Source organism: Rhincodon typus, chromosome 30 (assembly GCF_021869965.1).
Source record: "Rhincodon typus isolate 14 chromosome 30, sRhiTyp1.1, whole genome shotgun sequence".
Taxonomy (NCBI): Eukaryota; Metazoa; Chordata; class Chondrichthyes; order Orectolobiformes; family Rhincodontidae; genus Rhincodon; species Rhincodon typus.
This window is the reverse complement of record NC_063361.1, coordinates 31,963,212-31,987,592: the sequence shown is the minus strand read 5'-3', so window position 1 is coordinate 31,987,592 and position 24,381 is coordinate 31,963,212. Positions and strand designations below refer to the sequence as shown.

The 24,381-nt window shown below is 40.5% G+C and overlaps 1 protein-coding gene across 2 annotated transcripts in view; it reads left to right on the top strand.

Moving 5' to 3' along the window:
- The first annotated feature begins 318 nt into the window (after window positions 1-318).
- Window positions 319-24,381, top strand: part of LOC109933476 (phosphatidylinositol 5-phosphate 4-kinase type-2 beta) — a 58,105-nt gene continuing 34,042 nt past the window's right edge. For both annotated transcript variants that reach the window (XM_048614745.1, XM_048614746.1), the window contains exons 1-2: window positions 319-424; window positions 3,543-3,639. In XM_048614745.1, the coding sequence (XP_048470702.1) occupies window positions 360-424; window positions 3,543-3,639 (162 nt within the window). In that variant the 5' untranslated portion in view covers window positions 319-359. The remainder of the gene's footprint in view (window positions 425-3,542; window positions 3,640-24,381) is intronic.

The following is a 24,381-nucleotide window of genomic DNA, read 5'->3' as shown; positions in this document are numbered from 1 at the left end:
GGAATCAAACCAAAGGGACCTTTCGATGTTCTGTGTGGATCAGTTTTATATGCCCAGTGCATTTGGCAACCAAACTGTCAAATTACATTTGACTCAAAAATGTTTTGAAGTATTAAAAACCAGTAAAAGTGGACATAGTGGTAATAGAATAGTGCTGAAATTGACTAGCTTCCACTAATTTCCTTTATTTTGTTTCACATCAGCATGTTTTCTGTGAATCATCTTCAACCTTCTTTAAATTTACAGTACCTTCCCACGCAACCCACTGGAGCTAATACAGTCTGCCATAAAAGTGAGTTTAACAGTATTAACTGTTTCCTTTTCAGATCAATGAGCTGAGCCACGTTCAGATTCCTGTAATGTTGATGCCAGATGACTTCAAAGCATACAGCAAGATTAAAGTGGACAATCACCTTTTCAACAAGTAGGTGGATGTTGCTTTCTCTAATTTTATTGTACGGACAAAAAAGGGAGTTTAATTATTTTGAACTGATCATATTTAGCTGTCCAACATTCATATATGATATCCTGCCTTTGAACCTTGTTTTATTGAGCATGAAACAGTACGCAGTGTCTTAAGGTTTTTTCAATATAATAGATTAATTTTAATAGAATCGTAGAATCCCTTCAAATAATGAGTCATTTTTGGTTCATTGTGTTTGCTTTTGGATTCAGATTAAATTATGAACATTTGAATGATTTTCCAATGTCCTCAGAAGATATAGTAATCTAATCCATCTGTGAGTTTAGCCCACAGCCTTTTTTCCAGAAAAGGGCTTGGTTGCTAGATGAAAAAGATAGAGGCAAGCACTTCTGTAAAGTGTTAGAAAGAATCAGTGAGCTAGACTTGTTTTGTTGACCGTCTATGCAGTGGCCTGCAAGAGCAGCATTGATACTGAACATCCTGTGAATTATTTTGTATGAGAATTTTTTTGATTTGATTTATTAATGTCATATGTGCCTAATTTTGTTTTGAAAAGTTTTTTGTTTTGCATGCAGTACAGGTAGATAATACAAAGTGTATTAAGGTAATAGAACAGAGTGAAGATTACAATGCTGTGGCTGCAGAGATGGTGCACAAAGAATGCGATCAACGTTTAAAATTTGAGAGGTCCGTTCAGAATTCTGATAACAGCGGGGAAGATGCTGTTCTTGAATCTGTTGGTGCGTGTGTTTAAGCTTTTGTATCTGCCGCCCGACGGAAGAGGTTAGAGGAGATTATAACTGGCTTGTGTGGGGTCTTTGATGTTGGCTGCCTTCCCAAGGCAGTGAGAAGTGTAGATAAAGTTAGTAGATGGAAGTTTGGCTTATGTGATGGACTGGACTATGTTCACAACTCTCTGTAGTTTCTTACAGTTGTGGGAAAAACAGTTGCCGTCCAAGTCGTGATGCATCTGGATAGAATGCTTTCTATGGTGCATCTGTAAAAATTGGTAATGGTCTTTACAGACATGCCAAAGTTCCTTAGTCTCCAGAGGAATTGGAGGCATTGTTGTGCTTTCTTGGCCGTAGCATCAATGTGGATGGACCAGGACAGATTATTGGTGATCATCGCTCCTAGGAACTTGATGCTCTCGACCATTTCTAACTCAGCTGCATTGATGTAGAGAGGGTCATGTCCTCCACCTTCCAATGGTTTGTGACATGAGGAAAAGGAGATAAACATTTGGAAAATGATAGAGAAGAAATGTTAATCTGGTGAAGTGTTGCATTGTGCACAATGGCCAATCTACTTTAAATTTCCCTGTGTAAATATCATTGTCAAATTTCAATGTCCAGTGATTTGAGATTTGATTAACTCCAGAACTGGGTTTCTTTTTTTCTCTCTAAAAGAAGTTAAACTGAGGGCTGACTATCAGGGTTTTCTTAAATTGTGAAAGGGTTTAATAGGGTGGATCTAGAGAAAATGTTTCAGTTTCCAAATGACACCAAAACTAAGGGCCATAAGCATACAGTAGTCAACAATAAATCCAATACAAACTCTGAACAAACTTCTCCACCCAGAGATTGTTTAGGAAGTGCAACTTACAGGCATTCATGGAATGTAACTGGGGTGAGTTGCATAGATTCAGTTAAAGGAAAGCTGGAAAGCAAGAGGGATGAAGGAACAGAAGGATATGCTGAAAGGGTGAGCTGGAATAATGAATAATGAATGAGAAGGCTTGTTTGGAAGACAAACACTGACATGGTTGGTCTGACTAGTCTGTTTCTGTACAACAAATGCAACGTAATTCTGGATATATTTTCAATCGACCTGTTTAGAAATGTGATTACACACCTCTGGAATAGATAGGACATGAACCTGGTCTCCTGGCACACTACCACAAGCGCCCCATGGTTGAATATTATCTTGGGGTTCTAGATGGTTACTCCAGTGACATTACTGCTATATCAGTGCAAACTCTGGGCAGCAATGTAATTATATTAATACTAATTCTGGGTCACTACTTTGCAAGGTTAAGAAGTAAATCTCAATTGATGGTGATCTCAGATCAGCCACAGTCGGAACCGTTGATAATTATAGTCAGTCATAGAACATAGAACATAAAACAGTACAGCACAATACAGGTCCTTTGGCCCATGATGTTGTGCCGACCTATCATCCTAAATAAAGTCTTTGACATTGTCTCCTCATTGAAAGGAGGAGTGGATGCGGTTACAAAAAGAAATAATGGCTGGATGTAAAATCAAAATCCTTTTGTTGCATCCTTTTTGTCCCCGTGATTCCCCTATTGTTGAAAATTATAATTAAATCAAAGGTCCAGATCTTCTGAATGGGGTCAGACAGCTGATTTCTGAACCTGATCAGCCATCGTTCTCCAAATGACTACTTGGGCCAGGAGTCTTCCCCGCTGAGCAGTGCGTTGCAGTCCAGGAATGCAGGCAGCTGATAGCAAAGTGGTTGGTGTTGAAATCGCACCTTCCTTCTAACACTAGCTGCCATATTGCAAGTTTCCTGAAGCCACTCGAGTAGTTCCCAAAAGAAGGTAAGTGGGTGGGTAGGATGACAGGTTGAGTAGCAGTTGGCTGAGGGATTGGAATGCCAGGTCCGTGGAGGGGGTGGGGGGGAGCAGTTGCCCCCAGGTCAGGGTGGGTGGGGAGCTGATGTTAGGGCTCAGGTCTGGGATACGACTGGTGGATGCTTTTTGGGATCGGGGAAGTAGATGAAGGAGTCGGAATTAGTTGGGTGGAGGTGTGGGCATGGTTGAGTTTGAGGTGTTGACTCTGAGGGGTGGGATATTTGTTGGAGGGGAGACTTGAGTGTGGGGGAAGGGAGGGTGTGTCCCTGCAGTGATACTAGGGTCTTCCCATTGGAATATCTGGGCCACAGTCTCTAGTTGAGAGATGAGAATGAATTTAGGTAGTACAGCAATGTAAATAGAATCAACCAAGTCTTTGCAATTCACTGTGCATGACTAGACTCCTACAGGATGGTGAGTGGGAGGAAGAGACATTTGATTCATAGGCATTTACTGCTTTGTCAAATTAAAACAGAGCTACAAGTCCTTCTTTGATGAAACTGTTTATTATTTATTTCACAGAGAGAATCTTCCAAGCCGTTTCAAGTTTAAGGAATATTGTCCAATGGTTTTCAGAAACCTGAGAGAGAGATTTTCCATTGATGATCAGGATTATCAGGTTGGTTTCTTTGTTCGATAATCAGATGTTGCAGCATTCCCTGAACTCTTGACAATGGATCATGTTAATTTTAATAATGGATTCAGGATTCTCTTTTGAGTGAATTTCATTAAGTGGAGTCTGAAAATAAACCATCGTGAGACTGACTGACTGTACTGCAGGGTTGTGGGGAAGTTTGTACCTTGCATTGCAGTTCCACCTTATAGTAGGGGCATTTTTCTTAATACATACTAGTTTTTGTTACAGTGAACACAAAGCATTATACTCTGTGGTTTCAATCCACCCTGTTTGGATTTAATATTTGGTCAGCTTTACTCTGACTCATCATTGTTTTCTCTTCAGTGTTTGGCCATGCTGTGTACTAAAATATAATTAGAGTTTGTGAGTATGCAGATAAGGGCTCCCTGCTTTTGTGGAAATCTGCTTCATTAGCACTGTGTTTATATTCAGCTAACTTTCTTCTTCTCTGTGAAAGGAAATACCCCAAAGAGAGAACATCATTTTGTGGTGTCAGCAAAACCAGCCACCAAATTACTCATCAAGAACTGATGTTTTTCTGACTAATATAGATCCAAAATGCAGGAACAAAATTATGTTCCTTGTGCAGTTGTACATTGTGTTTAATATCAGCTTGGTTGAGATTTACTCACTTTGCAGGTAATATTTTCTTCGTGAGGAAGTTTTAAGTGTTCTACAAAGTTCTGAGTTTAAGTGGCCTTAAAGAATGGAATAGCTCCAGCACTACAAAGCTTGCTTGATTAAATGTTCCTTCTCGGATGGATCTGAGTCATACGGACCGGGAATTCATCTGTTACTGACTTACTGATTTTTATGACTTGCTGATCTCAGCTGGATGGGTGGGTAGGCAAGGCAGAATCAGCTTGGAACAGCTCTCCAGTGACCCCCCCTACTTGAGTGAATATGAATACTGGCTGCTCATGGGTAGGCTCTCACATATGGGAGAGGTGCAGGCATGTAGGTGGTGCTGATAGCCTCATACTCCAGTGTGAGACAACACCTTTGGAACTGAGGAGAGAATTGGGCAGACAGAGTGTCTGAGAATAGTGACAAAACAAAAGTATTCTACCCTGCGTGATATTTTCACAGCAAAGGGTAGAATCCTAGACTCGTACAGCACAGAGAAAGTTTGTTTGGCCCCTCTAGTCTGTACTGGCTCTTTCAAAGAGTAATTCAGTTAACCCCATATCCCTGCAGTATTTTGACTTTCAACTGTTCATCTAATTCTCTCTGGAAAGCTACAATTGAATTTGTTTCCCCACCCTACCAGACAGTGTATTCCAAATATGCCTGTACATATAACAGTGCTGAATTTTACTAATTTTAAGTGATTTGGGTGTAAAGAAAACCCACTGAGCATCATTGTTACACACAGTGCAAATTAAACCAATTGAATTTGTATTAAAACTGGAGAAAATATGTTATTTCAAATACCTGGGATCAGTGGTAATGGAAGATGGAAGTATGGAAAAGGAAATGAAACAATGGGTTTAGCTCTGCTTAGAGTGCAGTGCACCAGAGTGTCATGTGATAGGGAAGCATCACTGAATCTGATAGAAAGCATCTAAAGTCAGTTGTGAGAGACCAGTCTCGTTTATATTATGCAAAACCATGGGTGACATCAAGAAGAGAGGAACAGTGACTGGGGGCTGTTGAGATGTCTGTGCAGAGTCTGAAGAAAGGGCAAGATCAGGAACCAGTACACCAACGGGTCAGTGACGATTGTAAAAACTTTGAAGAAAGTAGATGAGATGAGATTGAAATGCTGTGGTCATTTGTTGTGGAGAGGGAGACAACTTGCGAGGAGATGAGTGATGGGGTTGCCAGAGGGAGAACTGGAAGGTCTAACACCAGACAGAAAAAGGCAGTAGTGAGGCACTTGGCAGAAGCAGCAGGATTAGTGACGGAGTAGGTGACTGATGGGTGAAGATGGAGAAGAATTATCGAAAGGCATTTTAGTGACCGCAACAAAAATGAGAAAAGCCAGTAGAATACACAGCAGGGTTACATTGAACAGAATTATTTTGGACCCATGTTGAGTGTTGGCATTGGTGTCACATGATGCGTTGGTGGTTGGCAGTGTGATACAGAAATAGGATGTGTGCCCTTCCTGGATCTTTTGATAATTAACTGAGAGTGCCACCTTATGGTTGCAAAAAGTATGGTTTGAAGAAACACTCAGCATCTCCTGTGTGAAATGTGAAACTTGTATTGATTGCATTACTTTTTTTTTATTTTTGATGCGTGTTTCCATTGCTTATTCTTCTCCTCCTGCTTTTTGGTGACTGCTGTGCCATGCACCATTCATAAATACTCCTCCTAAATAACTACAGTAAGATCCCTGAACATTATCTTCTGAAAGACATTCATTCTCTGCTCCAATGTGACGCTTCCATTTATAGAATTCTCATTGATAAAAAGTTCAGTTGCACTGACTTGAAGACTTAATGCATATAACAAAAGAGTTTAATCTGCAAATTGAGTTGGAGATGGTCATTGGCTTGTTACATATCACGTTTGGGTGATGAAAACCTTTTTGAGCATGGCTTCCTTAATGCAAAAGTCTCATGATGCCTGTCATAGAATGATTAAATCAATGCCTCTTATAGTTTTATTTTGGCTTATTCTTGGAATTTTGACAGTGCTGGCAAGGCCAGAATTGATTGCCTATCCTGGTTTCTCTGGGAACCACCACCTTGAACTGTTACAGACTGTGTGTGATTGCTTACAACTAACTGAGGTGGTTTGCTGAATTGTTTCTGAGGGCAGCTGAGTGTCAGTGTGGCCCAGAGCTCAGTAAGGCTTTGTCCAGGAAGGATATCAGTGAACGAGTTGACTTTCGTCAACAATCTGATAGCTTCTTGGTAATTTGATGCAGTTTTTTTTTGTATTTTCCAATTTTTTTTACATCACCCCTAAATGGGAGAGACACAAAATGTGCTCTCACTTGCTGGGAGCCCCAAAGCTATACGATCATGAAAGTACAGTTGTGACTAATAAATTTAGTATGTAACTCGGGAGAAAATTGTTACTCAGAACTTATAATATGGAACTCGCTACCACACAATTTGATGCAAATAACACAGATATATTTAAAAGGAAATTTATAAGCACTAGAGAGAGGATATCCTGGTAGGTTTAGTGGGACTGTAGTGGCAAATAGTACTTGATCAGTTAAATCAAATGGACTGTTATATTAGGGTAAATTCTGAGCAAGATCTTAATGTTTTGATTTAGGATGCATCAATTAGTGCACAGCTGACGGTAGCCCTTTGCAATCCTATAGGCCAATAGAATTCAAGAATTGGCAAATTAACAGAAAAAAGAAACTCTTGTGGCCTAATGCCCAAGATTGTGATTTGGAAACTTCTCAACTGATGGATAAAGCTGTTGCAATGTGTTAAGTCCAAACTGTAGAGACTGGAAGATTTCCGCTTTGATTTTAACTGAGCACCTGGTTTGTTGACCCTGTTCTGCTGTTGGCTTGCTGCAGTTTTCCTCTATGCGAGAGGACTTGGAGTATGACACATCAGCCTGCGTTCTTGTTTCTGGAGGACATCAAATGGTTTTGGCGTACAGTGGAGTCTTGCTATGCAGATGCCAAGTGACGGCAGGATTGGGATTTGTTGGAGTACCCTGTTCAGACCTTACCTTTCACCATTCACTATACTGTTAATGCCTGGGTCCATGGTCACTTAGATGAGTTGCTAAGGTCAGCTGCTTTTTCTGCTGGGAGATCTGTCTCCCAGCATCAGTAATTGTGGAGAAAATTTCATGTGGTTGAGAGATGGGAGTGGCAGCCACTTGAGTGGAAACTCTGTGGGCTGTTTGATTTTGAATTCTTGACTCAGCACCAAACATGGCAACTGCTGAACAAATGCTGCTAAATCACAGTGTGAGAACAGAATGGAGGAAAAAAAAATGTGGGAAATAAATGGTCTTGATGATCAGTCTTCTCTCTCGTCCAAATCCAGTAGAGTTTGAATCCAGATACATGGCGGTGTCATCCATACTGGCCAGAGCTTCTTGCGAGGCATCCAGTAGAAATTGTCCTGAATCCCCATGTCCTTAATGTCTAGAATTTCACAGCACAAATAATTTGTTGTGGATGTATTGTTTTGGTACAGTGTGTAACATCTCACTGCAGTCACCATTTTCATCATATCAGTCACAATCGCCCTATCTCCCCACATCCTTTGCTCCAAGCTGATGTATATTTAAACATTTGGGGGGCTGGGGGAAGGAAAAGAAAGATCAAGAGAGACAGACAGAAAGACAGCGTCAAATGTTGGGGAAAGTAAGACAGACTGGCTCCAGTAGATACAAATTTTCACCTCCAGGGATCTGTCTAATTACCATGGCTGTCAGTAAATTCAAAACAATTGATCTCAATATACTGATGAACCTTGCTTCTCTGTTTCATCTGTGTCTCATACTTGATGCGGGTGGCTATTCTTAGGTTTTGCTACCTGTGTTGGCTCTGTACAACAATAAGATTTAAAATGCAGTTCTAAACCAATTTGCATGCAAGGCAAAGACTTCACCATTGCAATTATGATAGCTTCTTCTGCTTTAAAGTTCGTAACATTAATAATTGAGGTGTGTCTCACCAGGGACTCAGCCCTGGTGTATACTTAGACTACAGCAGCAAGTGTTCTTATCTGAGTTTAGTAGATTAGGTTTTGAAATGTATTGCAGCAGTGACTGAATTTGAGGTGGACCCTGACTACAGTGAGCTGAAGAGATAGAAAAAAAGCCCCCACAAATTGAAGATTTGCTTTTAATATTTAGTGCACGAAGGTGTTATGGTTATATGAAAGGGAGATCACATTTTTTCAAATTTTATAAGTGTTCATAAAAACTTTCATGCATCTTTTCATCCCACTGTATCACTGTGCATTGCAACTCACATCATTACATCCCTTTTAAAACAAAATTTCTTAGTGATCTGTGATTATTAATTAACTGTTAAAATCTCAGATGAACTACGCACATATACAAAGAAAAGCCATCTGCATCGATGAAAAGTACTCTAGTACTTGGAGGAATGTGGGTGCTGAAATGGTGAGATTGGATGTAATATTACGTGTGGACTCTTTTATTTCTGCCCATCCAAATTTGGGGAACTGTTTCATATACGCTGATCACTTTCCGTCCCTCTCACAGCTGGTTACACCTCATCTTTTTCTCTCATTCTATTCTCTGAGTCATTCTGCCTGCATTGAGCCAACCTGCTACAAAATGATTGTACTGAAACACACAAGCTCCTGAGGAGACTTGTCAGGATGGGTTCTGAAGGGATGTTTCTCCCATTGGGGGAGAGACTAGAACTAGGAGATACCATTTAAAAATAAGAGGATTCCCATTCAAGACAGAAATGAGGGTGCAGGTTTTCTGAGAGTTTAGGAGGTTGTAGAGCCCTCTTCCCAGATAGCATTTGAGGCAAGGTAATTGGTTACATTTTAGTCAGGGGTAGATCGACTCTTGACTACAAAAGGGTCAGAATTTTGTCAGTAGACAGGAAAGTGAAGTTGATGCCATATTCACATCAATGGCAGAGCAAGCTTGGGGAGCCAAATGGCCTATTCCTGCTCCTAATTAATATGTTCATATTAAAATGAATATCTAAATCAGCTGCAAAGGATGTGTGGTAGAAGAACTACATTATGACTGTCTTGATTTCCTCTTGTATCTCTGTGTGGGACATGGTTTCCTCATTCGATTCCTTGCCTTCAAAAGAAGGAAGTGAGAGTTGAAAAGATTGGTTTGCTTCCTCAGAATAAATAAGCTAAAGATAAACTATTTCCAGTGGCTCAGAGATTGATAAATAGAGGACAAAGATTTAAGGTGATTGGCAAAGGAAAAACAGATGACCCAAGGGAAAACATGTTTACCCAAGGAGTGTTTAGGATTTTGGATGCCACTGCCTGAAGGGGAGGTGGATATCGATTCAACCATTTCCTTCCAGAGGAAATTGTAGAAATAACTTTTTTGTTGTTCATTCAGGGGTGTAGGCATCACTGTCCGAACCAGCATTTATTACCAATCCCAAGTTGTACTTGAGAAAGTGGTGGTGAGCTGCCTCCTTGAACTGCTGAAGTGCATTGGCTATAGGTAGACCCACAGTATTGTTTGGAAGGGAGTTTCAGGATTTTGATTTGAAGGAGGAAAGCTGCAGGGTTATGCAGAAAAAACAGGAAAATGGGACAAACTCAGGTGCTCTACAGAAGGACTGGGACAAACTCAATGGTCTCATTCCGCAATGTTTTAATCTCCTGGTTCTATTCTCTGGAGAATTTTGCTTTGCAGTTGACCTTCTAGCTGACTGTATGATGTCAACCTTCCAAAAGGTGAGGCAAACCAGGAAAATTCTTCCCCCTAAAAGTATTGCCACAACATCTTGCATTTATATAGCATCTTTAAACCCGTAAAACATCCCAAGGCACTTCACAGGAGCTTTATCGGACAAAATTTGGCACCAGCTTACAGAATGGAATATTATCTCTGCTGATCAAAAGCTTGGTGAAGGAAGAAGGTTTTAATGAATATGTTAAAAGAAGAAACAAATACAGAAGTAGACAAGATTAGGGAGGGAATTAGGGAGGGAATTTCCAGATTTCCAGTTGAGGCATGGCTGTCAATCTTGGAGTGATTAAAACAAAGGATGCCTGCAAAGCCAGAATATGGCATGTTGGAACAATTGGTGATGTGGACGGCCCTGACTGTTGACGGATTTGAAAACAGCGATAAGCAGTTTAAATTGAAGTAATGTTAGAGTGAGAACCAGCGTAGGTCAAGAAGCACAGGAGTAATGGGTGAACAGAATAGTGTGAGTTAGGGTACAGGGGTCAGCAGCATTTTGCATTAATTCAGCTGGTTGGATGGTATGAGTTGGGAAAGTGTTGTAACACAGCCTTACAAACAGAACTTCATCTTGATGCTGACGTACATGGTTTTGTTTATAATCCGTTAAAATTCACTGCATTTCATAATGAACTGTATTATTTTTTGTTTTCTGAAAAATTGAACTCTAGAGACTGTTGTGTGGTTATTTTTTATTTGTTTTGTTTTGCAATTCTCTACAGTCTAAAATGTAGCATCACTTTATGACTAATGACTACATAATCTTTGAAGTCAGGACCTTAGAAACTAGGGAAAGCTTATCGTCAGGGTGATTTACAGTGTATGAGGTAGGATCTTTGATTTTGTAATCATCTAGTCCAATCCAACTGAGATTGCATAAAGCTTTTTGGCTAGAACGTGTTTGTGTGTAACTAGTTGAGACATAACTGCTGAGCTTGTCAGAGGCCATTTTTTACAGAATGGACTGTCAAAAACTAATTTCCGTTTTTTTCCCTCATCCCTTCCTGCTTAAAGTGTTAAACACGTTGGTGTGATTATGGAATCGAGCCATGTTCAGTTTCAACTCTTTCCACTTTTACCTGGCTTTCAACTTACTTGAAATGTGGCATTTTGGAGCTGTGATTAAGCCTGTTGCAACCTTTTTTATATTAAAAAGAGCAGTAACTGCTTGAAATGCTAAACAGGTCAGGCTGCACCTGTACAAAGAGCAGACATGTTGGCATTTTGATGGCGAAATGTTGTCAAAAATACTTTTTAAATTGCTGTCTCATCTAGGTTAGGTTATTGGAGTCTGAGCGGAAAATGAAAAAAAAGTCAAATAGAGATTAAAGGTTAGCTCATTGAAGATAAATCAGGTACAGAGTGGTCATAGGTGAGAAATAAAGTAGTTAAAGTTAGAAAATGGAACAATAATAGGCAAACATAAAGGCTTGAAGATACTCTGAGCGAATGTTACGAAAAATACTTTGAGCTAATATTGTGATGAATCTGCTTCTGCCACTTCAGATTTATTGCTATAATAAAAACAAATGCTGGAAACACTCAACAGGTGAGACAGCGTTTGTGCAGAGTTGCTGCAGTTTTGTAGCGCCTCTTGGAGACTCTGTGATTTACAGCCTATTAAGTACTTTTGAAGTCTAGTCACTGGTTATGATGTAGGAAGCACACAGCCACTATTGTGCTCAGCGAGTTCCTATAAACAGCAATGCAATAGCAAGCAGATAATCTGATCCTGTGATGCTGATTGAGAGACACATTAGCCAGGATTACTAGGGGTAATGCCCCCCCCACCCCATTCTTTGAAATAATGTCATTGGATCTTTTACATCCATGTGGGAGGAATCATCGAATCTCACTAGAATAATTCACAGGAAGGATAGTACAGCATACCTTTTATTAAGCGACACCTACAGGGCCAGGAATGTGTTGGTTGATCAAATATTCTAGATAATCAAGAGGTACATACAACTACGATAAACCCTGACCAAGTAAAGTTTGAAGACCTCCAATTCTTCAAAGATCTATGTAAAAACAAAAGCACAAACACCTCCTATAATCAATGTAACAACACACAGTAGGTAATAGAAACATAATGCAGGGGCTGTACACATCACTGTTATGCTTTATTTACAGCGTAAGTACTTGGACATCACGGTAGATTGCAGTTTTAAAACTTTTTTTAATTCATTCACGGGATGTGGGTGTCACTAGTTAGGCCAGCATTTATTGCCCATTCCTAATTGCCCAGAGGGTAGTTCAGAGTCAACTACATTGCTGCCAGTTTGGAATCACATGTAGGCCAGACCAGGTAAGGATGGCAGTTTTCTTCCCTGAAGGACATTAGTGATTTGGGGGTGTATTGTTTTTGCTGATTTACCAAGAGCCGATTGATGAGGTGCCAGTTAAAACAAAGTTTGTTGTACCTCCAAAGTACTCCCTTAGGTTTGCTGTGGAGTGTCAGGCTTCTATTTTGTGGTCAAGTCTCTGGAGTGGGTTTTAAACTTTTGTCTTTGGGGTAGTAATGTTACTCCAACATGTTGATTGTAAAATCCAATTGAGATCTAAGAAAATTAGTTTTGGTTGGGGAGAGGAGATAAATCACAGTTGCAGGGAGTGATTTCCAAGATTATAATGTTGCCTTTCACTGGAATCTGCAAGGAATTCTTGAGATTTACCAACTGTGTGAAAAGTGAAATGGTTGCCTTCAAAAACATGGAGCAACTCAGTGAAAAAAAAAGTCCTTTCAGAGCTCCAGTCACTATCCATTGACTATTGGATGAAAGTGCACGTTGTACTGGGAGAGCAAAAATGGATATTGCCACCTTCCTACTGCAGTGGAATAATCTGCAGACATTGCTTGTATCACCATATGCAGAATGATGAATTGTGCAAACTCCTGGTAGTTGCCAGACCTCATTAGATTGGTTGCCAGTGTGGCAGTTCAGGAGTTGAGGGAGGAAACTAGAATTTGATGGAAATCATTACACCTTTGTACCATTGTCACTTATGATGCACCTCTATGGCAGGTGGCTTGAACCCAGATCTTCTGGCTCAGAGGTAAGGACACTACCACTGTACCACAAGATACCCACTTTGTAATATTTATATCGATTCTGGGAGGCTTTTAGTCTTAATTAGAACTGTAGTCTGTGGGCAGTGTTCTAGCTTGATAAATGGTTGCTGTAACTGGTTACTGTTGGTGTGTTCAGTAACTAGGAAGGTTTTGACAAACTTTATTGAAAACTAGCCAGTGATTGTGGCTTTTAATTATTGACCACTTAAACTACGTAATCGCACAATATGTTAATGAATAGATTTAACAGCCTCCCTTATACGGAGTGGAGACCAAGTCTGATCAGTGCTACCTTAGCTGATCTGGTGCCCATTTTGGGTACAGTGCGGAAATGGCACCTAGGCTACAGTAACAGCTTGCATTTATATTGAGCTTCTAATGTTGTAAGATGTCCCAAGGCACATTACAGGAAAATTATCAAACAAAATTTTAACATCGAACCACAAGGTATTGTCAAAGTGGTAGACTGTAAGAACTGTTAAAAGAGGAGAAAGAGGGAAAGAGATTTAAGGAGGGAATTCCAGACCTTAATCTCAGTCAGTCATCTGAAAGCATGGCCACCAAGATTAGTGGGATTAAAATTAGGAATGCGCAAGAGGCCAGAGTTGGAGCAGCATAAATATCTCAAAAGAGATAACAAGGTGTAGAGCTGGAGGAACACAGCAGGCCAAGCAGCATCAGAGAAGCAGGAAGGCTGACATTTCGGGCCTAGACCCTTCTTGGCCTGCTGTGTTCCTCCAGCTCCACACCTTGTTATCTCAGATTCTCCAGCATCTGCAGTTCCTACTATCTCTAAATATCTCAAAAGGTTGAATAGGTTAGACTGGTATCTGCTGGAGTTTAGAAGATTAAGGGCTAACTTGATTGAAATGTGTAAGTCCTCTGGGGTCATGACAGGGCAAAGGTGGAAAGGATACTTCCTGTTGTGGGGAATATAGAGCTCCTTAATAAATATAAGGATTGCCCATTTAAGACTGAAATGAGAGAATTTTTTTCTTCTCTGAGAGACTTGAGTTGTTGGAATACACTTCCTCAAAACTTGGTAAAAGCAGAGTCTTTGAATACTTTTAAGGCAGAGGTAGGTAGGTAGCAAGGGGGAAGAAATAACTCCACAGAGGCTGGTGTCTCACCACCAAGTTACCCTTTATTTACACGTGCATAGTACTTGACACAGGTTCAGCTTCCTCAGAGCCAACCCTCCAGAGTGAACAGAACCCCTGACACTTCTGTTTATGTCTGTCAGCCAAGGCTCCCTAATTGGGGCTGTTAACCTGGTCCAATCAGGGAACTCATTCTGAGGTCCACCTGGCTGACCTCATTACAATCACTACAAGGGGTGAAAGGTTTTTGGATGTAGGTGGGATTGTGGAGTAATTAGGTGGGTCATGATCTTATTAAATAGGGGAACAGACTTAAGGGGCCTACTATTTATTTGTATGATTGTATATTGTAAGGCTGGAGAAGATACAGAGAAAGAGTAGATGAGGCTATGGGGAATTTTGAAAGCAAAAGGCTTCACTATTGAGCCAATTGATCCTTGTTCACTGGGCATTGCTATGTGTGAGTGGACATTGGGTGAGAAGGGATTTGGCTGCTTCGTGGTATCCACCACTGGAAGCTAACCTGCCAATAACACTTGCAGCTTAAGTAGCAACAGATGAATGAAATATAGGAGGGGAACTGTAACTGGCGTAAGTTCACTGATGCCTTCAATGTGCATTGGCACCATCAGAAAAGGTGTGTGTGTTAAATTAGGCTATGATCGAAAACTACACCATTGACTGTGTCCTATGCCCTCTGTCACTATAAGAATCACAGCTATAAGCTACTCCTGGTTGTAATGCTTATGAAATCCTAAATTGAGGCATGTGATAGCTTGGATCAGTTAGATAATTGTTTCATGAACCTTTTGTTTAATTAGTTCCCCTGAATTGGAGTTTGTGTTTGTGCAAGGGTGGATGTGCAAACCCTGTTGTTTATTTTAAGATGTTCAACCAGTGTTATGGTAAATCACCTTTATTGACATTCTGAAGTCCACCTGTTTTATACATACACAGATATTTTCAGCGTCTATGTACAGGCATGTGTCTTTAGAACATAACCCCCTTGGGATTGACAGACACGGTTGTTAAATCAGTACAGCTGGGTTTACTGACATGCTACATCAGAGAAATAAAGAAATGATCAATTTAAATTAAGTGTTTTATTGTCTTAAATACTATACAGTTAATACTGCTTCATATTATTTGTGCTTTTCTCAATGCTCTTTCTACCTTTTAAACTGCTTCAGCACGTAAAGATTTAAATTTATAAAGCACCTTTCATAGTGTCCCAAAGCTCCCTGGAATCAATTTAATATTTTTTGAAATGTCGTCACTGTTGTAACGAAAACATAAAGCCATGTCTAGTTTGTATGTTATATATTATCTTTCAGACTGATCCTTCAGCCTTGTGCGACTCAGTCGCCCTTTAGATTTTTTTTTTCCCCACAAACAACTGAAATTTTAAACAACATGAAACAAATTAAACTTATGGTGAGCCAGTCAGTCATTTGGACATTTCAACCTTGGGAATCTTTACATCAAACCATTTTGTGAATATTACTCCTTCTTGGTATTTACAGCAAGGTCAGCTAGGAATCATAGAATCCCTACAGTGTGGAACAGGCCCTTCGGCCCAACAGGTCCACACTGAACCTCAGAGCATCCCACCCAGACCGATCCCCCTATAACCCACTTAATCGAACACTACAGGCAATTTAGCATGGCCAATCCACCTAGCCTGCACATCTTTGGACTGTGGGAGGAAACCGGAGCACCCGGAGGATACCCACGCAGACACAGGGAGAATGTGCAAACTCCACACAGTCGCCCGAGGGTGGAATCGAACCCAGGTCTCTGGCGCTGTGAGGCAGCAGTGCTAACCACTGTGCCCCTGTGGCACTGATGGGCAATAAATGCTGGCCAGCCAGCAACACCCACATCCCACAAATGGATAGAAAAAAAAACTTTCCCCTCTCACCTTAAACCTATGCTATTTAGTTTTGGACTCCTCTACCCTGGGAAAAAGACCTTGGCTATTCACCCTATACATGCCCCTCATGACTTTATAAATCTCTATGAAGTCAACCCTCAGCCTCCAACACTCCAGGAGAAAAAAAAATAGCTTATTTAGCCTCTCATAATAGCTCAAACCCTCCAATTCTGACCACATGCTTGTAAACACCAAAAGACTTCATGTGATGTACAGTTTGGAACCTCCAAGTAGATTGTGAGAGTGGTGGTCATTCTGGATGAAAGTGCACATGTATGAATTAGGAGCAGAAGTCAGCCACTTGTCCCCTCGAGTCTGCCCTTCATTCAGTAAGATCGTGGCTGATCTGAATTATTCCACATTCTGCTTCTCCCTAATAACCATCGACCTTCTTGCTTACCTAAAGTTTTGGAAAGATCTGTAGTTTGGGTTGTGACGTGAGGTTGTTGACTTGTTCGCTGAACTGGCTTGTTCTTGTTCAAATGTTTCGTCACCATGCTAGGTGACATCATCAGTGGAGCCTCCGATGAAGCGATGTTATTCCACTCTGCTTGGAATTTATACTGTCTGGTCCGTTATGGTGAGTAGTGTCATTTCTGGTTTTGATCTGTCTGGGTTTGTATAGCATGATGACAAAACGTCTGAATGAGACCAAGCCAGCTCGGCGAGCAAGTCAACAACCTCACTTCTTGCTTACCTTAAATCTATCAAACTTTGCCTTAAAAGGATGAAACCCTCCTCCCTCCGGACAAATCTCAGGGGATCTTTCTCCCACTGCAACTCTCTCGTAATACCTGTTTGTTTCCTCTCCGCCTATCCTCTCCTCTATCCATCTTCTATCCGCCTCCCACTCTCTCCCTATTTTTTTCAGAACCCCCTTCCCCCTCCCCCTTTTCTGAAGAAGGGTCTAGGCCCGAAACGTCAGCCTTTCTGCTCCTACGATGCTGCTTGGCCTGCTGTGTTCATCCAGCCCTGCACCTTGTTGTCTCTGATTCTCCAGCATCTGCAGTACCTACTATCTCTGATCCAAAATTCTCCTTTTCACAGCTTTTTGAGGAACAAAGTTCCAAAGATACAGGATCCCTGAGGAAAAAAAATCCCTTGTTTCTGTTTTAAATGGATGACGCCTTATTTTTATAAATGACCCATAAATCTAGATTCTTCTGCAAAAGGAAACGTGCTTTCCACATGTACCTCATCAAGATCCCTCAGGATTTGTTTCAATCAAGTTAGGTCTTATACTGAAGCAGACATGAATCTCTCCTGTCCAACCTTTCCTCACAGGGCAATGTCCTCTCTGCCTGCCCCTCCCCCATTCTATTATTAGTCCAGTAAACCTCTGAACTGCTTCCACTGCATTTACATCTTTCTTTAAATGGGTAGACCAGTGCTGTACACTGTACTGCAGAAGTGGTTTTAACAATGCTCTGTATAACTGAAGCAAGTTTAAATCTCCTCGTAAGAGGTGATAGCTTTCCTCATTATTTGTTGTATCTGAATTTGCAATTCATGCAGAAGGACACTGATTCCTCAGCATCTCAGAGCCTGTAATCTCTTGCCATTTAGATGTGTTCTTTATTCTTACTGCCAAAATGGATAATTTCACATTTTCCCGGTTTATGCTTTATTTTCCAGGTATTTTCCTATTCTGTTTACCCATTTTATATTCCATTTATAATTTTTATGCCCTCTTAATAAATTACTTTCCCATCTAAATTTGTCATGAGCTAATTTTAGCAACCACAGCTTTGATCCCTCTATCCAAATCCATGTAAATGTTACCTTCTGGAAATCTAAATGTAGTGCTTCCCTTTATTTTGAGCGCAAGTTACTTCCTCAAAGAACTCCAAGAAATAGGTTAAACATGATATCCCTTTCATGAAACCATATTGACTCCTCCTGATTGCCTCAAATATTTCCAAATGTCCTGCTAAAGCATCTTGAATAGCCACTTCTATCATCTTCCCTGCGACAGATGATATGCTAAAGGGCCTCTAATTTCCTTCTATGTCCCTCCCTTTTTGAATAAATTTACTACTTGCGTTTGCTATTTTCCATTCTAATGGAACACTCTCCGAATCATTGGTTATGGTTGTGGTCATTGATGGTATCGTTAGTTTATCAAATTTTGCATATAAAGTCATCAGACAGTTTAAATGATGGCTGGTACTTCAAAGATTTCTTAAATTGTTGAAAATAGCATTGAAATTTGATGATCAGTGCTCAATGCGTTCAAAAGTGAATTGTTTAAATCAAGTTAAAGAGTGGAATTTGGTCTGTGATTCTGTTTGCACTCACTCATGATTTTACTCATTTAAAATTAAGTCGATTAAATAAGGACATTTTTGTTTGGTGTGGAATGGAATTTGTTTTCTTGTTTTGCATTTTTTTTTTGTCAAATCTTTTACCAAGTAGCATCCTTGATAATTCAAGGGTTGCCAAACCATGGCATATGTCTTTACTTTATTCTGGGGCAGGACAAAGTAACAGGCCCAAAGTCTACGTTAGCTGGAATGATGATCGAACCCTTCGCTATTGATATTGTTCTGAACCACATGCTAGCTTTTCAACCAACTGAGTCGACTGTTTTCCCATCTTTCATCTCCACCACCACCCCCTGGACTATGTACAGTGTCCCTCATTATACACTGACACAGCTGCATAAAGGTGAATGACCAATTTGTTATTTCAATAATTCTAAGTGACACTTGAGAACCAAATATTTCGCGCAACTGAAGTGAATGAATGGGTTGGTTAATCCACCGATCTGTCATCTGTGAGTGGAATTTTTGTTAAAGAATGCAATATGAGACATCTGAACAAACAGCCAAGAGCAAATTATATAGATAATTGTTGTGAAAGCAATAAAATCAACGTACAGTGTAACTTTATGGTTCTTGTGGTTTACACAATTAGAGTTGATTATAGTAAAAAGCTTGTATTGCTTATTTCTTGCTTTATAAAGACAGTCACTCCATTCTGCAGCACAGATCATTGGGTGCTCAGTACCTTCTTTCCAAAGCAATCATTAATTGTGTTTGAGTCTGAGCAGCAAGTGATGACTGCCTTAGCAAGGCATCACTGTTCTACCTAATCTTGACCTTACCCTCATGCTCACAGAGGCCCAATATCGATACAGTGACTGGATTGAACAGACTGCAATGGTTTTTGAATGTGTTGCACTGAAGAAATCCACCAAGGCTCCTTAAACAGTACCTGCCAAACCCACAACCACCAACATGTAGAAAGTCAAGGAAGCAGATGGATGGGAGCACCATTGCCTGCAAGTTCCCCTCCAAGCCATTCACCATCCTGACTTAGAAGTATATTGCTGTTCCTTCAGTGTCACTGGGTCGAAATCCTGGAACTCCCTCCCTAACAGCGTTGTGGGTCTACCTACAGCATGTGGGCTGCAGCGGTTCAAGAAACAGTTCACTCCCACCTTTCAAGGATAACTGGGGACGAGCCATATATGCTGCCTCACACAGCGATGCCTACATTCAATGAAAAAATGATAATAAAAAATAAGTTCTCTATACCTCCCCACATCGCAATCAGATTAGCTTGCGAACTTGCTAAAACTGATCAAATATTTAACAGTCAGTTAAGCAAATACCATTGTTTCTGTGACTGACGGTGAATCTGTCGTATCCATGGTTGTGTGGCTGATGTGCCAGTACATGATTTTGTTTACAGCCTTTGCATGATGACCATACCATCGGCTTCCAGCGTCTCCCAATATGGTCCATTTGGGTGGGACAATACTCACATGGTTCTATTCTTACCTACCTACCTAATCATAACCAGAGAGCAACTTACACCAGCTTCTTTTCCTGCTCCTTTTACCCTTAGTGTTTCCGAAGGATTCCACCCTGGCCCCTTCCATTCTCCCCGCTACATACATTACGTAAACACACTGCTTGTTTGCATTGTAGGTATTTTCTAATCAACCCGGTCAGAGATATTATTGCACACCACTGGAGCAGGTGGCACTTGAACCCAGGCCACCTGGCTCAGAGATAGGGACACTACCACTCAGTAGAAGAGCTCCAAAACGCACCCTTATTTACGCACAGTTAATCACACAGAGATCACTGACAACACCCAGCTCTGTCTCACCAACATCTGTCTCTGTATTGTTAGACTGTATATCCAACATCCAAAATTGGATGAGCAGAAATTTCTTCAAGTTAAATATTGAGAAGGCTGAAACCATTCAGTCTGGTTAACCAAAATTAAACAGGCTATTAACCCTGTTCTCTAGCAACTGATTGTTTGTTTGTCTCCCTGGCAACTGACTGAGTCTTATCCAGACTGTTTAGAACCTTAATTTTGTACTTGACACCAAGATGAACTTCGGGCCATATTTCACTGCAACAAAGCTGGTCTGCTTGCACTGCTGTTAAATTACCTGGCTCTGCTTTATCAGCTCCTGAAACCATCATGCATTCCTTTGTTCCTCCAGACTAGACAAGCCCAACTCACCCTGGCTAGCCTCCAGAATTCTTCCCTCTGTGAACTTGGTCATCCAACACCCTGCTGCCTATCACCTTATTCCAACAAGTTCTGTTCATATGCCACCCCTTCCTATTTCTCCAACCTCCTCTGTTTCCTCAAACCTTTCTCTAATTCTGACCTTGCTCACTCCCAATTTTAATTGTACTGCCATGCCTTTAGTTGCATAGACCCTAAGCTGGAGAATTGCCTCTCTTAAACCTGTCCATCTATCCTTCCTCCTTTTTACACACTCCCAAAACCCTTCCTCTTTGACAAAGATTGGGCAGATGACCCAAAATTTTCTCCTCCTCAGGCGGTCCCTCAAAACTGAGGACATGGGTGCTGAAGTGACTAAACAGTCCAATACTGTCTTTACACACTTCCACGGATGGAGTAAGTGATGTTTGATGAGGTTGTTCAGTGGGATGCTTGTGTTTTTTTTTGCACACTGCTTCTGCTGGTTACCTTGGCCTGCACCAGGGCTTTTTGGAGATATTTGAAAAGGTTGGCATCCTCATGAATGCTGCTTCTCCTGTTTTGTGTGGTCTTGGGCAAGATATTCCCAAAAGTTGGTGGGGATATTGCGTTCTTTTCAAGGAGGTTTTGAAGATGTTTTTGTATCAGTTCCTCTGCCATCTTGCTAACTTTTTACCGTAATGCATCCAAAGTAGTGAGCTTGTTTTAGAAGTCTTGTGTCAGGCAGATAATGAGGGCCATCACCTGCAACTGATTGAGGAACTGGTCACACTCAATGTTGGCCTGGAGAGGTTACTGATATTGGAACCAATCCTGCCACTGGATTTACAACTGCCCATTGTCTGCTTCTGTGTCTCTATCAAATGCTGTCTTATAACACCCCTCTAAAGTCCTTTGAATGATTTATGGTAAAGGCGCTGTATGAAAACTTGTAGTTATAGTGTTCCTGCACCTTGTAGGAATATTGGGATGAATAGAAAGATCAGTATAAGGAATCACATTTTTGCTCTTAGGATTACAAACTGCAATGTTAATTTGCACTGCTCAAATACCATAGGGTTTTGCAACTTGAAAAAAAAATCAAGTGGAGCACATGTTTAACTATGTAGGACAATGTTATTTTTCAAAGCAGCAAAGAGAATATTTGCTAAAAATCTGTAGGTGCAGGGCAGCCAGAGACATCCACAGCCTGCCAACTGAAAACCTCTTGCTGTCTCGCTGTCCCTGTCTCGTGCTCTCCCTCTCTCCCTTCGCATAGGTGCAAACCAAGAAACCTTTAATAAAAATATCCTAACAATGAAAGGTCTTCTAGTTCAACTGTTGAAGTCGAGAACAAGCATTGTTTGACCGGCAACAGTGTGTCATTATTGCTGAAATAAAAAAATTGAAACAATTTAACCCTCCATTGAGATATGTACTTTCAATCTTCAAAATTTTGTTGTCTTAGTTTTTTTTCCTCGCCCATAATGTGTATCAAACCCTCTGACTTTTTAAAAATAGAAAGCCTCTGACTTTTTGCTGTCTTAGTCATAAATGAGTGTGTGTGTGTGTGTGTGTGTATATGTATCTGGGATTTTTAAAGGGATATGGTTTAAAACGTGTAGTAGATTAGTAATTCTTTTTGTCTCTGCCCTTTGAAATTGTATTACAATAAATATTTTTTGTTCATGATGAACCTGATCTGAATTTTTTTCTGAATAGCAATCAGTCATATAAATTAGTTATCTTGGCGGCATTTTGCACATTTTATGACGGCTCGTGGGACAGTGGGGTGCAATTATTGTCATACTCTTCCCAGTTAGGTTGGGACATCAAAACATTCTATCTAAGTTCACCTTGTTTCAGAAAAAAACAACAGTGGATATGAGTGTCTCACAGTCTGTTGTAACTTTTTAAAAAAATCGTGCTTACAGGGATCATTGTAATCAATGACTTATTAGTAATGGAATGGTGATAAAGGAATGTGCTCCTTAATGCCTCCGTTTAGTAGCTAGACTATGCAGATCACATTTGACCCTCTTTCTTTGCTGTGTAATTCAACTTGGCCATACATGTTCTTGGATAGGAGACAGGGCAATCAACAAGGATTCCTGCTCTTGATCATTGCTGATGGATTTCTGCTGCCCAGACAAACGTGGATCTAGGCAATGACAGGGCTATTGCTCTGCTGCTGGTTTGCCCGGCACTTCCTGAATGCTTGCACGTGAATAATTCATTGCATTTAACTGTTTCAGATAGTACCCGATATCTGGAAAGCGTACCCAAGCACAGAGTTGAGGATTCTTGGCAGAATAGAGAGGAAAAGGGAATCATCCACCAGATTTTTTTTTCTTGAAAAACAGATGAAAGTCACTTGCTCGGTGGAAAGTTGGAACAGTTTAGAAGCACAGAATTCCACATATTCAGTGTCCTAAAATATGACAATTCTGCAGTGTGCAATCATATAGTGACTAATATTCTCTAACCTATTGATAAGGTTTGGAATAAAACAGGAAATGCAGCAACACGCTCATTTTGGATGATATTGATTTCTTGATCGCTTTGATTTTGTTTCAGATTGTCAGCATGTGCAATAATATGTTGCATTTTTATGCAGAATTTGGACATAATTGTCTTACTTTCAGTCCAATTTTGGGCAGCAGGTGCAGTACCAGATTTTGCCACTAGGTATCTCTGCATTTTGTCAAATACTGTCAGCATTTATGCTAAATTTCTATACCTTAGGCGAACAAAACATTTACCTCCTGTTGCACAGGGTTAGATCCTGAGATGCAGCATTCTGTAGCAAGCATTCTTTACAAGAATGTTTTTATTAATGGGCAAACAAAACTTGAGCCTTATTTCCTGAAATGGAGAAGGCCCATCTGCACCATTACTTCATGTTAAACTGGGCAAGAGGACGTGTGTTCAAACTAGTGACGGATACTTTGAACTGATTTCTGGAGATTCTTCCCTCAGAGTGTTGTCATTACGTAGGCTAGAATTCCAGGAAGGATAAGTGAAACAAAATTGCAGAATCTTTTCAAAAATTGTTGACTGCTGAATGAGCTTCCATCGGATTGATGATATAAAATAAGCAATACACTTCTTTATTCTCAATTATCTTGTTATTGTATTGTTCCCCTAATCTTAGAGAGAAATGTCTTTATCCATTCCTGTGGAGAGCCTTGTCCCTATTTATGAAATTAGTTTACAATGTACACCAATGTCTGTTGCAAAACTCAGACAGGGGAAATTAGAAGATGAATGCAATACAGATTACAAGGGCAAAAAAATGCAGTTTTATCAGCTGACGGAAGGAGATATGATACAATTAGCAAAAAAAGCTATGTACTGAGGTAATGACTTACTAAATTTGGGGTAGTGACGTAGGAGTACTGTTAATGGAAGTACCTGTATAATAGGAGTGTGGTTATAGTCTTTAAAGGATGTGGGCATTGCTGGCTAGTCCACCATTTATGGTACATTCCTAATTGTCCTTTAAGACGTGCATGTGAGTTGTCTTCTCGAGCCATTGTTACCCTCTAAGGACTCCAGTGTTGCATATGGGGAGTTCCAGGATTTTCACCACTGAGGGAATGGCAGTATATTTCCAAGTCTGGTTTGGCGGGGAAATTGCAGATAGTGGCATTCTTTTGTATCTGTTGCCCTTGTACTCCTAGATGGTAGAGGTCATCAGTTTAGAAGTCGCTGTTAAAGGGGCCTTGGTGATTTGCTGCAGTGCATCTTGTAGATGGTACACACTACTGCGGCTTGTGCATTGATGGCGAAGGTTGTGAATA